We start from the raw sequence: 27449 nt of genomic DNA on the forward strand, positions 1-27449 counted from the left end.
TACTGAGAATCACACAATTCAGGCTGGATCTGCAGGCTGCCCAGCTATTCCATTTATTGCATTCCTTTTCGAAGACTAGTAATTCACTACTAAATATATTCTCTCGCTCTGACAGAAGGGACGAGCGTATCCCTGGATACACCACAATCACGTTGATTCCTTGGGTTTCTTTTTACTCTTCATTTAATTCCAAACTTGGCTTAGGTTGTAAGACAGTCAATAAGCTCAACCCTAGAAAGGTGAGCGTAGTACCAAAACAGTGTGGGTTCTTGGGATTAAATTTGGAGCAAACACATAGTAGTTGAAGCAAAACATTTATCTACCGCCCTTTCTTGTTAACAGTGCAGACGGCCCAGGGGTACTTTGGTCACTTGAAGTTGTCTCTCATGGGGGAGGCGTGCGGGGAGGGGTTGTGGGCAGAGCAGAGCTTCCACATTGGTTCTGAAGAGTGAGTGTGTGTTTCCTGGGGCTATAGTGGCGTGTTATCACTATTTGGTGGTTTCAGTTGTGGATGCTTATCTCTCTGAGTCACAGGCAGAAGTCTGTAGACTTGTCTGGGAGAACTCTTGCTTTCTGGTGGTTCTAGATGTTTCTGCCTTGTCCCACATTTATCCCCCCCCTACTTCTGTTTCGCCTCATAACCTTTTCTCTGTGTTACTCTTATTGCCCTCCTCCCTCCTACAAGGGCACATGGATTTCGAACCTGTCTGGATAATCTCAGATGTGCCCCTCACGGCCCTTATCCCAGTCACGAATCTCTGCAGACGTCTAGAAATCAAGTAGCTGCACATTCCAGGGAGTGGATGATGCACGTGTCCCCAGGAACCATTATGTCTGTCATATGCTCCTAGCACAGCGTTGCCTGACGGCCTCATGGATGCACACATGTCCACGTCTCTTCCCCAAGGAAACAGAAGAGAAAAATGGGGTGTCTCTCAGCACAGATCCTCAGCTTCAACAAGTGCATAGAAATTGCATAAATGCCACCACAATCAAGATGCAGACCAGTGCCTTCATCCCAGTGTGTCCATCCCAACATATATTTCTACTGCTCCATTCTAGTCAGCTGTACCCTGAAGCCCTGGGTTCTCCAGACCTAGAACTTTGCCTTTTCAGAATGTGATGTGTGGAATCATTTAGTATACAGTCCTTCTGAGTCCAGCTTCTTGGCTGGGTACACTTGAGATCCATCCATGTTATAGTAGATACCAGTAAACCTCTACTACATGTTTTGGAAGTAGGCCGCTACATGGTTACGTCACTGTCTGTTTGCCAGTTGGAAGACACTTGGCTAGTCTGCAGTTTGGGGTGATTATAAATCAAGTTGTTATAACTGTGTGCACACCGGCTTTTGTATAAACCTGTTTCCATCTCCTGGGTCAGGACTTAGCAGTGGACTTGGCCAGCTCATACCATATGTATTCGTTTGTGTGAAAGTCTTCAACTATTTTCCAGTGGCCTGAAACATTTTGTCGTCTCCCCAGTGGGATGGGAGCTTGATGCTTTGCAGCTTCAGCAGCTGCTTGTTTTGTGTGGTTGGAAGAGTTAGCGTTGTACAGGGCGTACATGCCCTCTGAGCGGGACTACGGGACTATGTCTGGTGGTCTCGCTGTAATCCAGTTAGGCTTAGAAGGCTTTGTTTGTTAACTATTACCAGCGTCTTTACAAGTTTGAGACAGGATTTTACGCAGCCCAGACAAGGGTGACCTTGAACTCTGGCCTCCTGCCTCTATCTTCCAAGTGTTAGGATTATAGGCTAGGGTCACAGAATCTCTTTTTGTGTGGTGCTGGGCATCAAACCCAAGTCTTTATGTGTGCTGCCCAGACCCTTTGCCGATTGAGATACACCCCCAGCTTCCAAATTATAACTAAGACCTATAATTAATCTTCTTTCTAATCTAATTACAGCTGAAAATCTTTCCCACTTAACCGTTCTTCATGGACGTTTCTCTCTGAACGTGTTTAGAGTGTGTACATCTCTCAGGCACTTTCCCTCCCTGGATGTCAGTACCCAGAGGTGAGGCAGAGGAGTTGGGGTGGGTCTGGCTGAATGAGATGCAGAGGATCCCGAGGACCAGGCTGAAGAATAAGATGTGTGTGTCTTGAATGTGGCTGTCTCTCTGTGGTGTAGGATCTGAAGGTTCCCGTAGATGGGGAGAGACGGTGCAGTATGTGTGCGTCCATGCCCATCAAAAATAAAGCCGAGGAGGGTGGGCTAGCCGCCTTATCAATGAGAACTGAGAGAGTGGCAGGATTGCTCTGACCCTTTCCTGGATGCTAGGGAGGAGGGGCAGAGCACCTTCTTGGGGTGGGGGGGGGGAAGGCAGGGTAGAGGAGTGGGTCTTTTAGGTGGAATGGGACACCGGTTCATGTCTCCTGTCTGACAGAAGGGAGGGAGATGTGCTGCGGCCATTGTACTAAGCCAAAACTTGAGGGAATATTTGCAAATTTAATCTTTCATGGGAAGGTACTGCTTTTTAGTAATTAAGTACAGTTCACTTGAAAACAACCCTCGTTGGAGTTAATATCTATGGAAAGACAAGACCTCCTGCCTTCCCCCCAGAATTCTCCAGAGTGCTACCATCCACCTCACCTTCGGGTGCAGCTCAGCAGGTGCCTCTCCCGCTTCTGATGCCTCTGCTTCCCCTAGTGACAGCCCTGTGCCACCGCAGCTGTCTGTCTTGTCCTCCTCCTTAGGAAGCGGGCAAGGTCTCAGATAGGCATTCCGGTTAGACTAAACCAGTGGGTTTGAAAGTTTCTGTGGATGGGTACCTCAGAACTGCTCTTGTGGGGTGCAGCCAAGAATGTGTTGTCTGGCAAGTATAGGGGACCACGCTTGGGAATTTAGTACCTAGAACCCAGGTGGAAAGAAGGTTCCAAGGGTCCTGCTTCTAGCCTTTTGTGTTCAGCTACTTCAAACAATGGAGCCATCATCTCCTGCTGTGGGAATAAAAGAGCCACCCCCCTCACTGGCTGTTTCCCTGTCTCCTCCAGAAACTGGGAAATGACCCTTCTAGGAAGGAAGCAGCTCGTTGGTCAGGCCCTTCACGAAGCTAATGTTAGTAGCTGTCAAGTTTATTTATAAATGGTTCACACCAGTTGACCACATCTAATCTGAAAAGCCTTGAAGTTGGAAGATTTTAGTATTTGGAGTATTTATAGTATTTTATAGGGATGGGATCTAAGCCTAATCATAAATTTTATATTTATATAAATTATATGAAAATTTATATAAACCATACATACATCACTTGAAAGTAATTCCTCCCCACCCCATCCCTATTCCCCAAGGTGGGGTTTCTCTCTGTGTCCCTGGCTGTCCTGTAACTCACTCTGTAGTCCAGACTGGTCTAGAACTCAGAGATCCCTCTGCCTCCTGAGCTCTGGGATTAAAGGCATGTGCCACCATTGCCTGGTTTTGAAAGTAACTTCATACGGTATTTTTATGTGCTTAGACTGTGGCTTGTTACATGAATCAGGTGGGAAAAAATGCCCATCAAATCTGTCTGCACTCAAAAGACATGTTTTAAAGATCCCCCACCCTGTGTGTGTGTGTGTGCACGCTTGTGCGCATACATGTGTGTGCGCGCGCGTGTCTGTGTATTCTTCTCAGAAGCCAGCAGCATTAAATCTCTCAGGAGCTATAGTTGTAGGCAGTTGTGACCTGCCCGGTATGGTGGTGGGAACTGAACTTGGGTCCTCTGTAGGAGCAACACATGTTCTTAACTTCTGAGATGTCTCTATAACACCCTTAGCCCCCAACAGATATTTTTTGAAAGTTAGGTATCTTTAATTATTAGAACAAAGAATGCTGTTGTCAGGACTTGCCCACTAGGTGGATTATTTGGCTTTGCCTTTCCTCAGAATGCGTCCTCCCGAGATGCTGTCTCTGGTCCTTCGGCTGTGTCTGTGGACAGCATCACTGCTCTGGCTTAAATACAGTGGGGAGCCTCAGGTGTGCTTCGAGACAGATATTGTAAACACACACGCAAAGGCATGTATACATACACGCAGGGAGACACAGACATACACATACATAAACACACATGTGCACATGCACACACACAGAGAAAGAGAGAGAGTTATTTTTAGTTGAAACACTCTGAGATGAGAAGTAACCTCCACCCTCCCCTTTTCACTGCCAGGAGATAAAGCCCAGCTTGGGTTATTTCTATCATCCGCTTTAAAAACATTCCTTATATGGCCATTTCTAAGCAGCAGAATAGCTGTGTGATGAACATGTCAGAAAGAGCAGGAAAGCTGGCCGCTGGGAAAACTGGATTTGGAGACTTAAGCCAAGGCAGTACTCGACTGGGGAGAAGGCCGTGCCTTCCAGTGGCAGAATAGAGCGACTGCGGCCGCTGCACCAGTATCTTCCAGTTCCTTCCCCGTGACTACAGAAGATGACAGCAGCTGTGGCGCTCCGGCTGCTTGGTATCTGCAGCTTTATGACCTATGACCGTAGCCTCTGTCTGACGTGTTTATGTTTGTGCCCTCGGATTTTAAGGGTCCTTTATGACTGAGAGCCCTTTCCCTTATCACATGGTGCATATAGAGCTGGGGAAACTGGATTGGAATAGGGAAAGAGAAAGGCAGAAGCCATGCCTGGGAGTGGTGGCCCACCCCTTGAATCCTTGCACTCGGGAGGCAGAGGCAGAGGCAGACCCATGTCTGGTCTATAAAGTGAGTTCCAGGACAGCCCTATACAGAGAAGGCCTGTCCTGAAAATCCAAAATAAATAAATAAATCCAAAACAAATAAATAAAATCCTAAATAAATGAATAAACAAATTAGCTAGCTAGAAATAGTGAATGTCATACAGAATGAATTTAATATATGATCAAGAAAAGCCCACTCCCCAGATGTCATACAGATAACTGTAATCCCAGCACTTGATAGGCACAGGCTGGAGGATGGTATGCTTGAGTTCAGCCTGGGTAAATTGTGTAGTGTGGGCTAGCCTGAGCCAGCTGTGACCCTGTCGTGTGTGTGTGTGTGTGTGTGTGAGAGAGAGAGAGAGAGAGAGAGAGAGAGAGAGAGAGAGAGAGAGAGAGAGAAGTAAGCTTCTTAGTCTAGACCACTAGGATATAGCCATAGGACCTCCACTAACCTACAAGAAGGGGAGGTCACTGGTAGTCTTTATAGGCCTCCCTTTTGCTACTGAAGCATGGTCTGAGATCCTAGCTGATACCTCTGACCACAATGTAGCAAGACCACCCCACTAAAGGTGGCACAGCTGCTTGGCCACCAGGGACCAACACTCAGGAGTGTCCAGGACGCGAGGCATCTGGCCAAGGAAACATTGGCTCACACTCAGAACCGAGTCTTATTTTCAGACCTCTCGCTTTGAAACCCAGAAGTGTCATTCTCTTTGGACAGCTACTTTCCAGTCTTCTGCTCTTCTTTGTGTAAGGAGGGAAGTTGTTTTGCTTTCAAGTAGTCAGTGCCTGGGGGATGCGTAGTGTTTTGTTTTAAGCAAAAGTTAGGCAGTAATTTCCCATGAGTGAGGGGGCTTGAGGGATTGGACTTTTCAGTCTTAACCTGAATCCGTAAATTATATGACTGCTGTATACGGAGTGACTTTTAGCTTGGATGGTGCTGAGGTCATTGTCACTGTGGCTTAGTGGATGGCCATTCAGGAGGAAGACCAGTAGGGTGATGTCACTGGTGTGGCCTTGGTTGTCCTCCGTTGCAGCTGCAGCCTGCTTGGCTGACGCACCCCAGACTGAATGTTCCTCATCACTGTGCACCCTTGTTGTTGGATGCAATGCTGTTTTTCTCTCGGGGGTGGTTCCTCCCGTGTTCCTTAGTTCATTCTCAGGGCTTTGAATCCATCCTTCCTGGAGAAATAAACTCAGCTGCCAGAATCAAGGAGGGAATATTCCTGGCTTGGGAAGAGGCCTCTTTTTCCACCCTGCAGGGTTGCCCTCACTGGCCCCTGTTCTCTGACTGGACTGACTCTGAAGCTCCATGACCCTTAACTGTTCTGCTTGCTCCTCTGCTCCCTGGGAGTCCTTGTCCCTGTTTCAGAAGTTTGCTTTTCACCTGTGGCTACCTCCTTTCCCCAGCTCTCCCTGCTTGGTCCCTTTACTGCGACTTTAATGGAGCTGCCGAGGGAGAGGGGGCCGAACGAGTCTTCTTCTGCTTTGCTTGGTGGAAAGCGTGCGCGAATTCTCTTAACGATCCATCGGGGCAGGAATAAAACCTCTCCGCCTATAAATGTATCTTGTTTTACAACATCCGCGGTTCAGCTGTTCGTGAAAAGCAATTTAAATAAAAGGGTCATGCTGGAGAACAGTTGTTTATATCCACTTTAATATTTCTGCTGCCAGTAAAAGTTAGGGGAGATCAGAGACACGCGGGATGAATAAAAGCTTTGCTACCTGCACGGGTTCATTCCAGTGCTCCGGCCCTGTGGAGAGCTGAAGGCCTAATCTAGAATTCCTAGTGGTGGCTCAATCCATGGGCTGCAGTACTGTGCCCATGGCTGTGTGAATTCCTGTATGTTTGGAGCTAACCATTGGGTTTACTTGAGCCTCAGTTTCCTGACCTAAAAGTGGTGACATCGTGCTTTTGTCCCCAGGTTTCTAGGGCTGAATTAGTGAATTCTTGGAAGTGTGCTTAGCTTCGATGACCATGGCGGGAGGTACAGGTTTTATTTACTTCACTGGATTGCTGTTTATGCCTGAGAACCATGTGGCCCTGGTTTGTGTCCTCATGGATTTTGCCCCCATTGTAAGAGCTTTGCTTGTTTGTCTCTTAACTCTGGGACATACTGAGATCAGAATAAAGGGGAGAACAGGAAGGAGGGGTACAGTGATTGAACCTAGATTTGTGCAGATTTGTTCAAAGAGTCTGCTCTTAACATCCCAACCCCTTCAGGTTGGCAATTGTGAACTTGTAAGAGAGACTTCTAAGGCGGGATTGAACCTAGGGCTGTGTGTGTGGTAGACATTGCTCTCCTAGTCAACTGTGTCCCTGGAGCTCTCGTTACTGTGTGTTCAGACAGTCTCACTCAGTTAACCAGGCTGTCCAGGAAGTTTCTCTGTCACCTGGATTGGCCTTGAACCTGCTACCCGGCTGGCTTAGCTTCTGGAGTAGTTAAGATGTCACGGCTGCTGCTCCAGGCCCCCATTCATTGCAGATGGTTTAGACGGGTGGGCGTGGTTGTCTTCTGGAGGCTCTGAGTGACACAAGACTCCTTGTTCCTACCATTCACAATCCCTCTTTCTATCCCTGTGAAATAATCCACATCTTACGAAAGCACCGGACTGTTGAGAGGGTGGTTTTGAGGGGATGTTGGGTAAGTACTTTGGAACTAGATCCCTGGATTTGCTGCTGTTAACTCTGAGTTCTGGTGAGAGGGTCAGATGTATCTGGAGCAGTGAGTAAGGCTGAGGCTGTAACAGCTCCACATCGTCAGTTACAATAAAGGGCTTTGCTGCCTCTGTCCATAAACTGTTAAGAGACAAGATGCCAGGGCTCTGCTTTGTGGTAGGGAGCTGGGACAATGGAAAGCCTGTGTATTTCTCAGCTTTCATGTTCTGTTTCTTTCTCCTGTTCCAACCACCTTGTTGTCCCTGTTCTTCCTGACGAATACTTAACCTTTCTGTTTTCCCTCTCATGTATTTTACGTATCTTAAATGTGGATGTATAGATGCATTAGATAAAATCTGGGTGCTGTTGTATAGGCCACTTAGACTGTGAACGTATTTCCCCATTCCTGTAATGGTTTTTGACATTAAAAAATTCTGACAGTTTAAATAAATTATTAAAACAGCCATGTACTTAAATACTTCATTAGTCATTTGTAATCATGTTTTCTAAAGTTTAAAACAGCATCCTTTTCTGAAAAGAGGCTTTTTTAATAGCACGGCCTGTTTAAGATGCAGTCATTACCACCCGCTGGGAATCGGATTATTTTTTTTTCAAGGCACGTAGATGCTTTTACAGTCCAACCTTTAGATGGCAGCATCTCTCACCGTAAACCATGCTTTGAACACGTTCTTTCAGACATATTAGATGTAGAGACAGGAGGATGTTCACAGTCTGCCTAGATCAACCTGCTTGCTGTGGGGCATAAGCCTGGTCAGGGTAGTGGCCCAAAAGGGTGAGAGGCCAGATGTTGTAGCCTGTCTGGAACACTGTCCACCCTCTCCCCTCCTGCCTTTCTCTGTGACCGTGTGCAGACTGCAGAAGGTCTAACAGGTGATTTGGGACCAAGATGGAAGGTGATCCTTTGAAGGTACAAAGAGGCATTCTTTTAGCTTCTCAAGTCACTACAGATCTAGTTCGTAGACCAAGCAATTCACCTATCCAAACATGTTACAATGCTTTAGTTTTTAGTACGCTCCCAAGGAGTTATGAAGGATTGTGCAAGTCTAATATTAGAAATTTGTTATTCTCCAAAGAATCCCCTACAAGCCTGCCTATCTTCAACCCTGGCCACCATTCAAATCTTTGGTTTCCCCTATACTGGAAGTTACACATTACGACTGGCTTCTGTCGTGTGGCATGGTATCTTTAAAGTCTATTCTTGTCGCAGTAGGAGTGGCTGCTCCGTCCCTTCTCTTCTCCCATTTCCTGGGTTTTCCGCTTCCTCGGCTGATGGCCCTTTGGGAATAACACCGTGCACTGGTTTCTGTGTGGACACATTAGGGTGGGTGTGGAGGGCTGCTGGACCATGTGGCAGCTCTGCTGACCTCTTTGAGCAGCTGCTGGACTGTTTTCCAACAGTGACTGCACCTTTGTCCCCAGCAGCAGGGAATGAAGGTTCGATTCAGTCTCTTTAAGAATTCTGAGAGCTTTCTCAGGAGGAAAAACAAAACAAAACGAACAAAATGGTAAAATTATAAAGAATCCCAGGGGTATGGTGGTACCTGCCTGTGATCACGGCCAGAGGAAGAGGCAGAAGGATGGATGTCAGGTCTAGGTCAGCCCGAGTGACATAGCGAAACCCTGACTCAAAAATAAACTGAAAATTCCAGATTTTCCTGATAAGTTGTGGTTGGGGGAGGGAAATAGAACTCTCTGTGTCTTGTGTCCCCAAATTCGGGCAGACTGTTGGCCACACCCGCCTGAGGGCAGCTGCTGCAGCTGCCAGGGAAGCAGCCATGCAGTTACCGAACATCGTCAGCCTGAAGAGAGGCCTACGTTCGGTGGCTGCTCAGCATGTTGATACCAGAGGCCAGCTGTTTGTAATTCGCCAACTCTTGACTTAGAGATGCCAAGGAACCAGGCCATCCGTATCCCAGTGAGAGGAAAATGGTTTCCTACTGCTGTCTAGGTCTGAACATGTCAAAGTCACCTGTGTGACACACAGAAAAAAACAACTGTGGAATTGCAGCCAAGGGGAGCAACTTTGGTTTCTTTCCGTCAGCGTTTGCGTTCTCCAAATGGAGCTCACCCTGGCAGATCAGCCTGGACAGTCTTGTGTCTGCTCTGAACTGGTGTGTGTGTTCGTTCAGGGGAGGGAAGGGTCAGCCTTCCTTTAGGCGTGGTTGCGTCCTGGTAAAGACACAAACTGTATGTTCCAAAGCGCTGTTTGCACCTGGAAAAACTTAGCTATACTCGGGTCTTTCCCACTGCAGGTCCTGTCAGGAAGCCAAAGTATGTGGAGAGCCCCAGGGTGCCTGGAGATACAGTTATGGTCCCGTTCAGAGAAGGGGCCAAGCCCTCAGAGCCCGGTGACGACGGTAAGACGATGTTTTCCATGATCTTTCCCTAAAGACTGCATAGTCACATTCTCCATTTCTGAGGGAAACCCGAGTTCCCTCGCAAGAACGCTTCACTGAACTAAATGTTTCTGGGAGGTTTTTTTCCCTTTGGGCAGTTGACAGAGATTAGTTTGGCTACTGTGAATTCTTGAGATTGTAGACAAGGGGCAGGAATAGTTGAGTTGGGTGTATTTGCATTGCTTAAGGGTTGGGTCTTGTGTTGTCTGAATTCTGACCTTCCTGTCTTTGGGAGGCGTGAAAAGCCAGCCAGTTGACTTTGGTTTTTATATAAACACATTACCTCTTCAGAATATTCAAGAGCAGGTTTTGGCTGAGAATCTGAGACTTCCATTAGATAGTTTAAGAGCCCATGGTGACTTTGGGAAGCTTAAAAAGTTAAACATCTGTGATTTACCTTTACAGGGGGATTAGATTAGAGATCAAAAAAAAAAAAATCCAAACTGATTGAAGCCAGTTTTTTTTTTTGCCATAAAGTTATTTGTATCACGTCCCTACAACCACTTATAATTCAAAATGTAAGTATAGCATATGCTATGTGCCTGTAGCTTTTAATAAATGCATTAATAGTTTGCTTATTTTTAATCAACTCAAGAATTTACGTGTTCTTTCCTGGGATTCCATTTGCCCACAAAACATTCTGAACGTGTAGTCCGCTTCCCTGCAGAAGACAGAGAGTAAGACTTAGTGGTACAAGCCCGCTTTGTCCTCTATGAACCGAAGCTTCTCATAGCTTCTAGCACTGGAAGATGCTCACCATGGAGAGGAGGAGCCTCATCCAGATTTCCACTGTGGAGTACCATTTGTGTAGTAGAAGGGGCTCACATTGGTGATTGTGAGAAGGAGGGCAAGGCTGTGTGTGCATAGGTGTGAATCCGTGGTAGTGACCAGGTAGGTTAGAGAGCCATCAACTGATACGAGACTGTAAATGAGGGCTCTGTGAAACCACCGAACTGACCTCTTCCTGGGTAGAAAGGTTTATTGAGGAGCAGACTGCCCAGGCTATATCTGGGTGGGGAGCAGAGAGAAGAGCAAAATGATAAGCAGATTTTTATATCACAGTAGCAGGGTGGGGTCTTTGAGTTGCTACTGGATGTTCAGTTGACTGGGAATTAGATGCCTTTGCCCCTTTGGGCTAATAAAGGAGGATCTGGTAAGCAGAAACCCTCCTTTAAGCCTGTTTATCAATAAAATCCTTCTGTTTGGGACTTGTCACCAGCACTGCCATTTTGGGGTCCTGCTTTGGACTAAATGGAGTGTGACATATGGCGGGAGCCTCTTTTTTATCCCCTTCATTTTTCTTGTATGTGTCGAAGAGGAAAGAAGAATACTCTTTTGAAGGTGAATACTGGTAATCAAATTTACCAGCTCTCTGCTCCATTCAGATTAATTCTGCCACCCTGGTCTCCAGATACCAAAATCCTCATAGTCCTGGCTGGATAACATGGGGCTTCATGACGTTCTGTGCTGGGTTATTCTCATGTGAGACAGGGGCACAGATTTAGGATTATTGTTGGACTAAGAAAAGAGGCGACATGTAATTCTCATTGTCAAGTTTTCTCCTTTGGCTTGAGGCAGATTTGGACATCTTTCCTGGCAAGGGCATACTTGACCATGGGCCAAGCTAAACTCAAGAGTAGCCATTGGTCTTGCTAGAATGGCCAGAAGTTGCACGTGTGCTTATTCCTAAGATCCTAGCTCTCTGATTCAGCTGCATCAGACCACATTAGGACCAACATCACAGCCTGCATAGATTGCAAATGAAGGACCTGAGACATTAATTACAATGGGCTAGTTCTAAGAAATACGATGTGTTCGCTTTTGTAGGTGTGAGATGGGGGTATGGTTCATATTTCTGGGTGCCCGGTCATACGTCAGGATGACCATGCTGTGGCATAAGCTCCGGCAGTTACTCTGTTGCCTGGCGATGAGGCAGTTGTATGACAGAATTGGATTTGACAATTAGCAAAGGGTGGTGTGTTTTGTAATCTTTATGGAATCTTTTAAGTTTCAATGGAGTTAATTAAGACAGCCATATCAAAGTGTAAGTGTTATGTCTAGATCATTGAACCTAAAGCTTATGCTAAGTAGAGCCAACTAAGCTGAGTAATAAGCCAAGCTTCTCATGATGGGCAAGCTCTGATTTCCAGAGTTTAGTATCAGCGCCGTGACTCAAGTTCCATTGGAAAGTCTGACATTCTTGCTCCAATGCTTCCTTTGGGCAGTTGTATTTATGTCCCTGTGACCCTCCAGCTGCAGTCAGTAGTCACATGGGAGTATTCCATAGCCTAAGAGTCTGAGCACAGCTCCTCCTGAGATGCCTTTGAAATTTCTCGTAGACTTGTACAGTGTCCATTTATTCCAAAGGTTTGAGCTAGCCTCTCCTAGGCTGCCTTGTTTTGTTTTGGTGACCACATAACCCCATTAATTCTTGGTTCTTTGCTCACTTGTTTGGAATTTAAATCAAAATAAAATAGAACCAGTGGGCACATACAATTTGTTTATTAACTTAGCCATCTGGGTAGTAGGTTCAACCAGTTGAACAGTTTTCTTTTTTAATAAGCAAAGAGTTCATTTTTCAAGTTTACACAAACCTGTAAACATCTGTAAGAAGACATACTATACTTATTAGTATTTTGAAATATGTTCGAAACATGAATTTTATACACTGGCAAAAACAGACTTAATGGATCAAGAAAACAAAGCAAATTCTCTCTCCCCTTTTCCCTCTGCCAAGCGATCCTCTCAACCTGGGCACCACGTAGAACAGGCCCTTCTTAGAAATCAGCATCCTGGCATTAACTTGATGTATTTCCTCTTAAACAGTGCCTCTACTTTCAGAGAATGGTTAAATTGCAATAAATAACTTTGTTTGAATTGGGAACAACCATGTTTAGGTTTGCCGTACTGTATAATTAGCAAAGCATGCTGGGATAGGGAGGGGTGAGAAACTTCTTGATCTACTGAGTCATTGCTCAGTGAAGATCAATCTCAGCATATGATGAAACTTTTCTTCCCCCTAGCAGGTTGGTTTGCAAGGAAAAGTAACGCACATACTGGATGGTGTGGTTAGGACATGGTTGTGATTTCAGCACTCTGAGGGAGGAGGAGAGGCAGATGTTTAAGGCCAATATGTTCTACATAGTGAGTTGTAGGCCAGCATGAGCTAAAGAGAAAGACCTTTATTGCAGCAGGCCGTTTGTTTTGAAAACTAAGACAAAAAAAGAGTAAAATAGCATGCATGAAGCAGCAGCTTCATTAAGCAAAAAACTACCCTGCTGGGCAGAGGGTATCTTCTTCGATGAACATGAATGGAAATATTTTATTGGCTCCTTTATTTCTTTAATTATTTTTGCATACATTCAAAATGATGTAGAGAAGAAAGGAGATCTAAAGAATAATGGCATGTGTCTATTCCCTACCCAGTTTTAGAAATAAAATGTCACTATTTCCCGTTTGTATCCTCCTGCCTGTTCTGAGCGTTAACCCCAAGCCTGCTTTGTCTTTAATTTTCTGTCTTCTCAGATGGCCATGCACCTTCTAATGGCTGATTGAGATTTTGTTGGTGTGTTGAAGCGGACACGCCTAATTCGTGTCCAAAGGAAGGGAGAATGGCCGTAGAGGAGCTCTTCCTTTTGCTTCTTCAGTAAATAAATATTTCATAAGCTGTGAAAGCCCCGTGCTAGGTGCTGTTTGAGATGAGTTATCAAGTATGTATGGGGGTCCTCTCTTCACTGAGCTTTAGTGTCTAGTAGGGGATTAAAGACCTGTGTGTGATGCGACTGATTAATTCAGAGTGGGAATAGGGATGAATACAAACCGTGATGAAGGCAGAGACGCTGAGCACGGGAAAGGCTTAATTGATGCACAGGGCATTATGATTCAACTGGTAGTCCAGCTAGGCTGCAGTGTCAAAAATAATACAAACCAGGTAGTTTATAAACAGCAGAAATAGATTGTTTTTCCGTACAGTTTTTTGAGCTCGGGAAGGTAAAAAATAATCAGGGGGCTTGCAGATGTCTTATGTGAGGAGGGTTGCTTCCTCGCTCTTAGGTAGCCATGTTTTTGCTATGACCTCTTCCTGTCGAAAGAGGTCACAGGATCCTTCTTTCCTGAATGACGTGAGTCTCATCATGAGGGCTCTGCAGTCCCTGTTCCCTGATCACCTTCCAAGGGCTATCACACTGGGGATTGGTTTTCATATAGAAATTGGAAAGGAGACTTAACATTCCAGCCAAAGCACCTGGCAGCGGAGCAGATGGCGGGAGCAGGTAGAGGCTAGTGTTAGGGAGAACGATGAAAAAATGGTTTCCATAGTGAGGTGAGTAAATACAGTCTCTAGAGCAGGGTCGAGGAAGAGGGATGGGTGAGAGGAGTTTCAGAGCTCAGGGGCCTGAGAAAGAGATGATGATCCTTAACCTGTGAAGTGACCACTGTGGGAGAAGAGACCCAGCCCTTTGATGCGACATGTTTTAGGGAGGCTGTCTCTTGGAGGTGACAGAAAAGCTAATAAGCAGAAGTATCCAGCTGAGAGCTGAAACTCAAGTAAGAGCTCGGGTTAAACCAAGTATTCTTTGTCCTAGAAGCAAAATGAAGCAAGTTGGACCAAGGGGAAGAATGGCTCTGTTCTGAGATGAGTCTGCTGAGCAGCTTCAGGAGTTTAAGATGCTGAACCAGGTAGAAGATGCAGCAGGGGGAGGGGCAGGAGAAGGCACGGGTTTTCTTTCTGTGTCTCTCCTGGCAGTTGCTACTTTCTGCCGTACAGGACAGAGTTTGCAAGGTCAATAAAAGAAGAGGTGTATCATCAAAAAGTTCAACATAAATGCAGTTAATGGGGCCATTTGGGGAGAGTAGCGGAGGTGAATGAAGGAAGGAAGTTAAAGGTAATGAAGAAAGAATTGATGAGGATAGTTACCTTTTACTTTCAGGAATTTGAGCAAATGAAGGGGCATGGGGGGTGGCTATAGTTTTTTTTTTTTATTTCTAAGTAAAAGGCTTTCCCTGAACATGAACATAATTGTAGACTTCATACAGAGTCTCAAAATGTGGGTTATGGACCTAAGGTACCTCTGTCTGTATGTATTAGGTCAAAAAAAATTTTTTTTAAAGTAGATACTTACTCCTTGACATTTTTACACATGTATATAATGAATTTTTAGTCATTTTCATTTTGCTATCCTTTTTTTAGCCCATCTTCTTCTATAAAATCCTTCTTCCTAAGAAGGATGCCTCTTACTTTCGTGTCTCTCATGTGTGTGTGTGTGTGTGTGTGTGTGTGTGTGTCTGTCTGTCTGTCTGTCTGTCTTTCCAGCTATCTTTTATTGCCAACTTGACACAGCTTAGAGTCACCAAACAAGTAAGTCTCAATTGAGGAGTTGCCCCGATCAGATTGGCCTGTGGGTCTCACTGTGGAGAACTGTCTTAATGGTTCACTGATGTAGGAGAGGCTAGCCCACTGTGGGTGACATCCATCCCAGAGCAGGTAGGCTGGGCTCTGTGTAAGAAAGTTAGATGAGCCTGAGCCTGCACAAGTGAATGAGCAGTGTTGCCCCGTAGTTTCTGCTTCATGTTTCTGTCCTGGCTCTCCCCGCCCCCGTGATGGGCTGGAACCTGAAAGACGACATAAACCCTTTGCACCCCAAAGTTGCTTTTGGTCGGAGTGTTGCATCCCCGCAACAGAAAGAAAACTATAACAGGGAGCGACACTGGAAGCTCTTCAGAGCAGGGCAGTGCCTCTCCAGCATCCTGGTACCCTGCACTGCTGCACGCTTGCACCAGGACTGAAAATTCACTCAAGCATTCCCCTGATAAGACACTGAAAGTAATTAGTGTTATTAAATCCTGACCCTTGAATGCCTCTCTTTTTAGTATTCTGAGTGGGAAGGTAGGAAGCCTGCCTGACGCCTCTCTCCTGCGTGCTGCTGTCTGATAGAGGTCTTCAGGTAAAGCCTTTTGCTCTGATTTGAATTGCAAGCTAGACCAGCAGCTTTTCAAATGAAACATAACAGTTATTTGAGATGATTATTGGCAAACTGTGATTGTTCACAGTTGAGCATTTATCACGTTTTCTTGCAAAGGGATGAAGCGAGCATGAAACAAGCCTGTCGCTTCAGTTAAACAAACAGAACGACAGAAAGGCACCTCATAGGTAGGACTTGTCATCAATGCTAGAACCTGGCCTTTTAAAGGAAAGTAAAAAGTTACAATTTTGGGAAACTTGAACCTGTCACTTTGAGCTTGGGAGCTTCTCGGGATTTTTCCATTAAGATCTCATGTACTACTAATGATTATGATAGCTTCATATTGTGTAATAAAATGTGCCAACGTTTTTAAGATTTGCAAAACCAGCATTTTCCCAGTTGCCCCAATTCGTGATATTACAAAATCTTACTCGGGTAAATGATCCCTTTAAAACATGAGCAGACTTTGGGGTAGCTTGCTGGTAGAGTGCCAGCCCATTTAATATGCATAGTGCCTTGGGTTAATTCTCCAGCACAAAACAGAACAAAACCCATAAAACAGACCATTGGATTTTACAGGACCAGAGTACAGAAAGTTAATTGGTACACATTAAAGTCAGCGCTGGAATTTACCTTTAAGAAACTGCTGTTTGTCAGGCATTGGTGAGGTGTGAGAGAACAGTCACGGTTAACTGAAAAAGGTCCTCTTTCTTAGGTTATAGTTCTATGGTTCTACAAGACTACATCCCAGGACGGGGAGCCGGGGCTAGGGCTGTAGCTCAGCGGCACAGTGAGTTCACCGTTCTGGGTTCAGTCCCCAGCACTGACAAACCCCCAAACCCCGAAACATGCCTCATCAGATTGAACGTGGGAGTATATGAGTAAAACGTAGAGGCTAATGAGTTGAATAGTTTAAAGTTAGCTCGTATGCAGGTGTATTTTAAATGTTACGGCCTAGAAACACCAGCTTGGCAGATGGACGCCCTGTTTATAACATAGTGGTTTTAGGAAATAAGGAGGGGATTGTGATGGCTCAGGAGAATGAACCAGAAGGAAATTGAAATTGTAACTGGGCATTATGGCACATGCTTTTAGTCCCAGCACTCGGGAGACAGATCTCTTGAGTGTGAGGCCAACCTGGTCTACAGATTGCGTTCCAAGACAGCCAGGGCTGCACAGAGAAACCCTGTCTCAAAACAAAGAAGCAAATAGAAACTCACAGTAGTAGTCAGAGAGGACTAGAAGTCCGGATGCAGGCCATGGTAGGAAGTGGCTAAGATTATGAAAAGGGGTGTGATGTCTGGTCCAGGGCCCATCTCTCTTAACACAGTTGCTTAACAAACATCTTGGGAACTTAGTGTCCTTCAGCTGTTTAAGGTCGTTTAGGTAGTGAGTGTTTAAGAGTTGTCCGAGTACCCCATGTATTGCTGAGGACAAGGAAGACAGCGGGAGTGGGCGGGGTACACTACTCTATGGAATGATCACTGAGGACCTTAAAAGATCCCCAAATCAGAAAGGACTTAAATATGTAACTTAATAACGGACCTCAAAAGTTTAGAAAAACAGGAACAAAGCAAAAACCCCAGACCAGCAGACAGGAAGGAATAATAGGAATCAGGGCTGAAATCAATGCAACAGCAGCCCGAAAGACAAGTCCAAGACTCACTGAGACGACAGAGGGCTGGTTCTTTTAAAAGACAGAGGAGATTGACAGACCATAGCTGGATTACCCAAAAGAAGAGGGAGAAGATACCATTAGGGATGAAGCCGGCAGACCCTACAACAAGCATCTAACAGCGCCTGGCTTTAAGGAGCAGAGGAGTTGGAATGGGAAGTGGAGCCGTGCACATGGGCCTGAGTGAGAACCCTTGGCATAAACAGCAGAGAGAGCTTTTCATAGTGAGTCTAGAAGAAGCTACCCGGGCCGGAAAATGATAACCAGTTCATTTTGGGAGGAAGAGAGATGTACGCACGCTTGGAGTTGCATGTGAACGGGTAAAACCGGAGAGCGGAATGTAGTGGAGGAGTGTGCAGCCTTGGTGTGCAGGCCAGGGGGTGCCAACCAGCTTGTGGTTTAGGAGGCTTTCCTCACATGTGCTGGTTTTGAGGCTCACGACCTGCAGGATGTGCGTATGGCCACTTCAGTGATCAGGAAATTGAAGTTCTGAGAGAGGTTCGTTACCAGAAGAGCTCGCTTTAGCTGTAGCACAGAGGGCTTCGTCTGGCTTCTGAAATGGCAGCAACGGTGGGAAGAGGGCTGGGAAGGGCACAGTGATTGAAGCGATGGCGGCCACGGCAGCGGATGGACCGCTCTTTGATGTTCGGGCCTCAAACGCAGTGCCCTGCATGCAGACAGCTAAAAGAGGCAGACGGGGCGAGGTCTGTGAACTTCCTTTTAACTTTGTGCACGGGGCTAACGTTCCACAGTGTTTCCATACCGAGGATTCCATGGGGGGATTGTTGCTGATTAGAACATCCCTGCCCATTGGTTTAGTGGGTTTATTCAAGGCCAGTTGTCCTCTCAGTTCCAGATCCATACATCATAAATTCTGATATTTAAATCTGTGAGATGTGAGCTGACACGAGGGTACCCCCATCCCAGTCCTTATTCCACAGATATTGATAAAGGTATCCCCATTTTTTTTTTTTAATGACTGATTTTTTTTTTTTTCCGAGACAGGGTTTCTCTGTAGCTTTTTTGGTTCCTGTCCTGGAACTAGCTCTTGTAGACCAGGCTGGCCTCGAACTCACAGAGATCCGCCTGCCTCTGCCTCCCGAGTGCTGGGATTAAAGGCGTGCGCCACCACCGCCCGGCTAGGTATCCCCATTATTGATGAAGGAATTAATATTAAGTATCAGAATGAGAGCAGACTATTCTGAGAGGCCCAGTAGAATCCAGTTTGGATTACTTTGGAGCACAAAGCAGCTTCCAGGAGAATCCTAACCTTAGCATCGTGAACTTCTGTTCCTAGTGCAGCAGCGCTCTGTGGGCTGGCAGACACCTCCTCTCCCAGAAGGACACTGCTGTTCTTCTTCACACAGGAGTCCTTCTGCCAGAGGGAAAGATCAGTTAAATAAGATGTTGTGAACCGGGGAAAGCAAACATAGTGGATGTGAAGGAGTTCAGTGGTCACTAAGGTGACATTCAGAGAAAAAAAAAAAAGTCCCCTCCCTCCCCCCCCCAAAAAAAACAACAGTTGAGAGCCTCTGGAGGAAACACAGTTTTGGTGACTTGATGAATGCAAAATGAAATTAAGAATGTGTGTCTCTTCAGCCTCTGTAGGGTTTTGAACTTTGGTACTAGCCACGTCCCGGTTGAGCAGTGCAGGGAACAGCTTATTGTGAGTTGTGGTGTCTGTCTTCAGCTCAGCTATTCAGCTTGGAATCGCCATAGTTTCTCAGCTCATTTGAACATGGAGACTTGAATGACTAGTTTTGTTAGGAGGTTGGAGTTTCGTTTTTCATCTTTTGAGACAAATATCTTGCTGTGTATGTTGACTGTGCTGCACTTACCATGTAGCCTAGGCCAGTCTCAAACCCACACCAGTTCTTCCTCAGCTTAAGTACTGGGATTACAGGTATTCATTGCTGTGCCTGTCCTGACTGTTTCCAGCCCCCGCCCCCCACACACACCCTTTGCGCAAGAACGTGGGGTAGCTATCTGCAGGCTCAGTGTAGAGGTAGCAATGACTGAGCTGTGGAACAGTAATGTCCCTCTTCAGTATACAGGTCCTACCCAGGATCGAGAACTTTCAAACGAGTGAGCCGTAGGCTGTGTTTGTCAACAGGGTAAATGTAGCAGCCGAGCCTGCATGTATAGCTGCTTTGAGCCTCTATACTGGCTGCCAACTGGGTGGAGTTTCTGGCCCTTTGCCTAGAGTGTTTCTGGTTGAACCAGAAGTTAGACTTTCTGGGGCTGGGACATAGTCGCAGTGGCACAGCAGTGTGGTGATTGTTTAAAAAAGAAAGAGGGGTGTGGAGTAGAAAAGCTGCTGAGATCTGCCCCCTCACCCCTTTACCTCCCCATTTTCATCTCGTCCCTTGACCCCCCAGTCATCTTGCTGCCTGAGGCCTGAAGCACACTGCAGAGGGGAGAGGCTGGTAGATGAAGGTGGGGTCTATAGGACCTGTCCTCCGGATTCCGTTTTTGGGTGTGCCTGGGTCGTGTTGATTTGATGGTTTCCGCCTTTCTTTCCCAAGTGCCATCTCCCTTAACAATCTGTCCATGATTTGAAGTCTCTAGTGGGAAGGGACATTTCTAGGGTTGTGTTAGGGGTGTGGTTCACCCGCCCTAGGGTGGTTCCCTTCCCCTGTGTTGGCATGGACCCATGGATGTTATGAGTTTAACCCAAATCATGGAAACATCAGGACTGTAAACATAGAATAGTCTCATCACGGTGGCTCTAGAACGATGTCCTGAATGATGAGTTTTTGAGAGCAAGCAAGTGGTGGGGGCCTTTTCTTACATGAAGATGTCGCCAGCCTGGTTTCTCTCATACCTCCTTCTGGCAGCATGGTGTGGACAGACTGCTCTGTGACTGAGCCTTTTCCATATGATTTTCACCAAAGTTTTGCTCACTTACATTTTGTAGTTGCTTACGAAAGACAAAAGTTAGAAGGAAACGTGGTGGTAGCAATGTTAGCTCGTAGCGTCCCTCGCTCATTGATTATCTGTCCCTCGTTCTTCCTCCACTTACTGTAGATTTCCATGTGTGGGGAAAATAGGTACACACATGTATAGATCTAGATGTCTCGACAAGTTAAGAACAGACAAAACAGAGTCGTTGTCTTGAGAGTCACATTGCTCTTAAGTTTGTGCTCTGGTGAGCACAGTTAGCTTTTGTATATAGTCTCGTCACAGTGGGTGTTTCGCAATGAGAGGTGTTATGGTTATGTGGGTATATGGTTGATGTGCATGTTTTATTTGTCAGCCATAATTGACAAAAGCTAAGTGCCCTTGGGCTTTGGGGTTCGAGATTAGTCTCCAGCTTGGCGTTTAAGTAAATTCCCACATGAGCAGTCTCTTCAGTACAGAAAGGCACATGACCAGCATTGGAGATGCCATGCTTCCTGGCATTGTGTGCTGAGAACGAGCAGCCATGCATTAGATCCTGACTTTTTTCACTGGTTTTGGATTCAGTGTGGGTTCTTGTGATGAGAACCTGAGTTAGAACCGGGTTTGACTCTCACTGCTATGGGATGTGTACAGCAAGTTTCCCACCCAAATCCTCCTGTCCCTGTCTTGTTGAATGAGAGCTTGGATTTTAGTTTATCCCAGCATCTAAATAGCCTGGTTCTTTGTCACATGCCACCCGGGTTTTAATGCTGCCTCCTGTGGCACGGGATGTAGCGCTCTTTGAGGATATGATGGAGTAGTCCTTTCTTACCCAAAGAGGTGTCTGAGGGACCATTCTTCAGATGATGCTGGAGTTGGAATTGCTGTCAGATAATGGTGTGGGGAATCTTCTTTTTCAGATCAAATATTTCACCCTCTGCTCTTGGTATTTCTCTGTCCTAGTTTTCTCCACCTGCCACGGCCTCTTAATTAGGATGTACTGCTAGAGGACAGGCGTGGTTGTCAAACTCGGTACATTTTGTTAGGATGCACAAAGGCTCCAGACAAGCAGCTGGAGTGTGAGCTCATCCAGATGTGAGGCCCCGACTCCCCAGAGGGGCGTCTTCAATGTCTTCTTTCTTTGTTCCAGAAGCCAAGGCCGATAATGAACCAAGCTGTTCTCCGGCAGCTCAAGAACTGTTGACAAGACTGGGATTTTTACTGGGAGAAGGGATCCCAAGTGCCACACACATAACTATTGAAGACAAAAATGAAGCCATGGTAATGCTGGAAGAAGAGACTGCATTTCCTACCTGCTTAGGGGATGAAAGAGTCAATAGTACACACCCTGCCAGTGTGGGGGACAGGGGGCTTTGTCCCTGTTTAGCTGTAGTCTTTCTGGAAGTTAAAGCATGTCTCCATTTATCCTGTGTTTCATCGTTTTAGCGTCCAGAATGAAAACGTGTGTCGAAGCGTGCTGTGTGAGCCACGCTGTCTCACACACTGTCCCCCTGTTTTGAAATTTATTACAAAGGTCTGGATCTTTGCAGGGATGGTGGTTGGGAGTAGCTAAGGGCAAACAGAAGGGATCAGAGCTCAAGAAAATGTCCATATTACCCTGATAGCCTCTACCCGGAGACTATGGGCTACGTGATTTAAGGTGGCTGGAAGAGCTTTTGTAATGACGCTGCTTCCATCCTGAGAGCACCATTCCTCTCTGTTGACCGCTTTGGTCTGTGCTTCTCTGTGCTCTCTTAGCCGTTGGGATTGGTCTGAGTTAGTGGGGTGATGAAAGGATTTATAGGAGATGAGGTACAGACAAAACGAGAGGGAGCCAAATGGTTCATCCTCCCAGGGGTACTCTCCATCCAAGAGAGCACAGCCACCAGCCTCCTGCCACCTCTGGGTGTGCCAGTAGCGGTGAGGGCAGGAGCTCCTGGGGTCTCTGTCAGGAAGCACGGGTTGGGGAGGTGTTGAGACCGCAGAGGTTACCAGTCTCCTTTCCTGAACACAGAGCCCATAAATCTTCAGGAATGGAATCAGGCTGCCCTGCTGTGAAATATTATAGAAACACGGCCCCCAGGTTTCCTGTACAGAGGTCGAATAACCCATTCGTCTTCTGCAGGCTTTAAACGAAAGGAAGTCTGCCTGTTGGCCATCTCTGTTTTACGAATCTGTGTTCCCAATGAAGGATCGCTAAGACTGCCCTTTTAGTAAAAAAGCCTCAAAGGAGGCAACCAGAACAAAGACCCATCTCTTTTAGCATTTGGAAAACTCTGTCTATCCCTATTTAGCTGTAGTCTTTCTGGAAGTTAAAGCATGTCTCCATTTATCCTGTGTTTCATCGTTTTAGCGTCCAGAATGAAAACGTGTGTCGAAGCGTGCTGTGTGAGCCACGCTAACTCCCCCTTGTTTGCCTTGCAGTGCACAGCCCTGAGCCAAGGCATCAGCCCTTGCTCCACACTGACAAGCAGCACCGCCTCTCCCAGCACTGATAGCCCCTGCTCAACCTTGAATAGCTGTGTCAGCAAGACGGCAGCCAACAAAAGTCCCTGCGAGACCATTAGCAGCCCCAGTTCCACCCTGGAAAGCAAGGACAGTGGAATTATAGGTAAGACGCTCACTGCTCGGTAATGTAATGGCTCGACGCACGTCAGCCGGAGCGCTCACGGGCACCTCAGGAGAGGGGTTCCGTGTGGTCCGTGAAGGTCAGTCTGCAGACCCCGCCCTGGTCTTGCAGACAGCTCGGAGCTGTGTGCAGTCAAGAGAGTGAAGATCAGCTTTTATGCTCCTTGACATTTATTTGATATCACTGGGCTCATGTGGTTAAAAAATAAAATAAAATAATAAAGCACCTTATCAGATCTGGCCTGTGAAGTCACAGAAACCCCTCCCACCTCACAGACCAGTTCATTCCGTGGGCATCGGGTCCCCTTAGGCACCACAGCAGGGAGATGGATTCCCTGCCTGTGAAGCAGTTTTCATAGCCCAGTCTTGTTGCTTTTCTCTCCGATGACCTTAGAGCCTGTGCTCTCTGAAGGTTGCTTATCCTGGGATTCGGTCACTGTTTTGGGGTCAGGGTTTTCTGCGAAGCCTTCCCTGAGTCTCAGATGAGGATGTATGTGGACCTGCTGAGCTGAGCAGAAGAAGACTAAGTTCTAAGTGGCTCAAGCAATTTTGAATTGACTTTGCATGCTTCGTTGTCTAGAAAATCAAGGGTTTTGGTTAATTCATTCGTCTATAGGCCTGTGTGATATGAGGATCCAGTGACTCTGAGAGCCCCTGTTTCCATATCCCAGCTTTAATAGATCACTGTGTGATTCTGAGGCAGGCTCAGCACGGACTGACCGACGTCTCCATCTTACTGGCTCTCCGACGGCGACAGGTGCAGACAGGTTTGATCCCGAGCCATGACTCAGGCATTCTGCTCTGCGAATGTGCCGATTTCATAGTGGGTCTCTCCTGAACTGTTAACAGCTCCCCCCTGTGTGTGTCTTTGAAGGATAGTTGTGTGTTATTGTCGACCGGCTCCACAGCCACATTAACCTGCCCTCGAATAGACCTCTGAGCGCTGTGTTCTCCGGTTACCTGCATTGTCATCCAAGTATAATTTAAAAATCCAAATGATGAGTGCATCCGGCTTAGACTTTGAAGATGCCCCCAGGAGAGTACTGGGGCAGGATAGGTAGGATGTGGGCTCGCTGTAGAGCTCGGCACGTCTGGAGTGGGGCTCAGCTTCAGCAGGGATGTGTCTTTTACTCGTTTGGGTGGATTAGGACTCTTATGGATCTGTTGTACTCATTACGGTATCAAAATGTAATTTACATACTGTAATGTTCACTTAAACGAACTTCTAGTGTGTTGGAAGTTCTGTAGAAGCTGTTCTTTGAACGTTGTCACCATCCCCATGAGACACATTGTATCAGTTTGAAATCCCTGTTGCTCCAAGATCTCCAGGCCTAGCCATCTAAGCCACCAACTTTCTGTCCTTTGGACATTTCGTATGAATGGAGGATTTGCCACAAATCCTTTTCGTGTAACTTCAAGGCTTTCCACTCCCTGGCCCAGCCAGTTGGCACTCTATCTCCTCTACTCCTGCTGCTATGAATTCCCTTCAGGAAACTATTCCTGCTTCACTGCTTTTCTTGTGCTCTGGTTCTGGGTTCTCTGCCGTAGGCAGACCTTTGTTGTGAATTCGGTGGTAGCCACGCGACTTTCTTAGCTCGTGAAATGTCATGTCCTTCTGAGAATTTAATCTTCCTTCAAGGTTATGCTACCTTTTTTTTTTTTTGAACAGGCTTCTTATTTTTACTGTTAGTTCTAGAATTAGCATTACATGCCTCTTGGTTTTAAATATGCCATGGGGGGAGGTCAAACATTTATAATCATTTTCAGTTACAGAACCACCCACCCATCATTCATATTCTCTCTCCCTCTCTCCCTCTCTCTCTCCCCACCTCTCTCCCCCTTTCTCTCTCTCTCTCTCTCTCTCTCTCTCTCTCTCTCTCTCTCTCTCTCTCTCTCGTACAGTGCTGAAATTTTGAATTTGTTTTACTGTTCTAGGGATCAAACCTAGGCTTTGTATCTTTGAACCAAGTAAAATAGAACCAAGCTGCATCCCTGGTTCCTGCAAACATTTCTTCAAAAAAGCAAAGGGACTGGCTTCACTGTTTGTATTGCCAGTGAAAGGTTAAGCTACCAGGAGGCCGTTAACTAACACTTGCTTTTGTATCATCTTCACCAATCAGGCTCCATTTGATATTCTCTGACAGCACCACGGTAATTTCCTTCAGTGTACTTGTTATTTAATTATGACTCCATATGGATGGAGTCTTGTTTTTCCAACTCCGTCCTGGGTTCCTAGCCAAGTGCCGGGAATAAGGAATTAAGAAAAGAAAGAATTGCTGCTACTACCCAGCCGCACACAAGCAGGGAGCATCTACTTGGTTTACAAAGAACCATTCAGGATTCCTTTTTTGAGATGGTTTGTTAAAACTTTTCATATCACAGTGTCTTAAGCTCTGCTCTGACTGAAAAAAAGAAAGCCGGACTTTTTATGTCATGGATGCTGCCTTTTGCTTCTTGGCTCAGGCGAACATGTTCCCTTAACTTGGCTAAACATTGAAGTGTGCAAAGAGCTGAAAGTCCTGACTGAATGAAAGTGGGGACAGTGGGAGACAGGGTGAGCAGTCTTTCATGGGAGATGGGAGACCCTAGCTCTTGGGGCCAGGCCTGTGCTTCGTAGTCAAAGACTTTTTTTTTTTTGGGGGGGGGGGGGGGGTTTTTCCCCTTCATAGGGGGGGTTTTTTTTTTTTTTTTTTTTTTTTTTTGGTTTTTCGAGACAGGGTTTCTCTGTGGTTTTGGAGCCTGTCCTGGAACTAGCTCTTGTAGACCAGGCTGGTCTCGAACTCACAGCGATCCGCCTGCCTCTGCCTCCCCGAGTGCTGGGATTAAAGACTTAGGTAGATAAGGGACGCACTGTGCTTGCTGGTGACAACAAGTCTCTGTTCCCTCCCACCTGCAGCCTGTAGAACTAAAAAGTCTGTCGCCAAGGTGTGCTAGGGTGGAGAAGGAAGAGAAGCAAGAGTTTCCTCCCTGGGCTGACTTGAGCTGCAGGTGTTTGAAGAGGCAGGAGTAGTGAGGCCATAGGGGAAGAGCTTTCTCTGTAATCGGTGCAAGGTACAGGTGCCAAGGCCTCTGAGCTAACAGGTATTGGTGGTGGGTGTACTTGTGGTCTCCAATTGCTGGGGTGGAGCGTGCTTTTTGCCATCTGGAGAACTTGCTGACTCTATGAGTGGTAGCCTGTGATCACAGCTTTTGGGCTTCATTGATGTTTAAGGGAGTAAAATACTCAAGAATACCCTGATCTTAGTGGTCAGAAATGAAGGTCAAACAGCCTGGTTTCCCACCTCGAAAGGCCTGGCAGCAGCTTTGTCAAATAAATTGACGAGGATCCACGGTCCATATCACGTGAGTCCTTGGGAAAAGAGGAACCAGCCTTCCTTTAACTTCCCACTTTAAGTAGGGTGTGAACCGAGGCGGCCAGTGTGGGATGGCAAGGGCCATGCTATAGGGTGGGCCTTGTGAGGCACAGGTTGCCTCGGTATTGCATGCTTGGGGCCACAGCAGGCTCGAGGCAGCCTTCTGAGCATTAGGGAATGCCAACCTGTTCTTGAGCGTTCCTCAGCCTCCTCTTAATATCGGGCTGGTTTCCAGCATGCTGATTGTGTATAACCTAAATCACTCCGACCATCATGCCCAGGCAACTTCCTCAGGGCTACCACAGGTGCCCTATTCGCATTGGGTTTCCACAGCAAGGGTCCAGTGACCATTAGAACTTAACTAGCCCCACCCCCTTCCAGTCTTACTCAAGAGACCAAGGCTTAATGGACTCTCCTGCCCCTTTTCAACTTTGTCATGTTTTCCGGAAGGGAGCCCCACTTTCTCCTATTTCAAGAGGCTCAGAGTCTCCCAATATTAGTGATCCTGTCATGTGGAAATACTGGCTAAGTAGATGAGATTAGCCGCATTTTTCTATGAGTGTATTTGATTTTTTTTTTCTTTTTAAGTAAAGTTCTTCTTGCTTCTGCTGGAACCATTGGCATTACCTGGATGTTAGTGTCTGGTTTCCAAATTTGCATTGTGAAAACCTGCCAGACGTAAACCCCAGCTGTACCTACCTAGTCCCAGTACAACAACTTGTAGCCGCTTGCTTTGCAAGGAAGATCACTTATAAAGAAGCCGTCTCCGAAGGTGTTCTGTCTGTGCTGTAGAAAACTGTGTTCCTAGGGACACTCCTTAAAGTTGCTTCCCCCTAATAAAATGGAGTTGTAGTCTGTATTAATCCCAGCTCAGGGGAAAAGGGAAAATGTATTCATTGGAGTAGATGGGAAGGCTAATAACCTGGCCTTTAGAAATTGGTAGAAATACTGTGTTTTAAGGCACGTCCTGAATTGAATATATTTAATTGTTATGTCCAGATGATGATAAGTATTTTAGTCTGTATATTTATTTCAAGAAAATAGAGCTTTTCCACTTAGGAAGACAGAGGATAGACTCATTGAGGAGACACACAGACTAACCCTTCTGCTAACTCTTCTACCGAGATTTCATTTATATGAGTGTGCGCACGCATTCGTGTGTGTGAGTGTGTGTGTATGTGTGTGTGTGTGTATGTGTGTGTGTGTGTGTGTGTGTGTG

The 27449-nt window shown here is 46.3% G+C and overlaps 1 protein-coding gene across 3 annotated transcripts in view; it reads left to right on the top strand.

Annotated features, from left to right (window-relative positions):
• Positions 1-27449, top strand: part of Tanc1 (tetratricopeptide repeat, ankyrin repeat and coiled-coil containing 1) — a 222244-nt gene that overhangs the window by 127115 nt on the left and 67680 nt on the right. For all 3 annotated transcript variants that reach the window (XM_026778563.1, XM_013345955.2, XM_026778564.1), the window contains exons 5-7: positions 9591-9695; positions 21400-21530; positions 22674-22860. In XM_026778563.1, coding sequence (XP_026634364.1) covers positions 9591-9695; positions 21400-21530; positions 22674-22860 — 423 coding nt within the window. The remainder of the gene's footprint in view (positions 1-9590; positions 9696-21399; positions 21531-22673; positions 22861-27449) is intronic.

The sequence above is a fragment of the Microtus ochrogaster genome, chromosome 4, assembly GCF_000317375.1.
Source record: "Microtus ochrogaster isolate Prairie Vole_2 chromosome 4, MicOch1.0, whole genome shotgun sequence".
NCBI lineage: Eukaryota > Metazoa > Chordata > Mammalia > Rodentia > Cricetidae > Microtus > Microtus ochrogaster.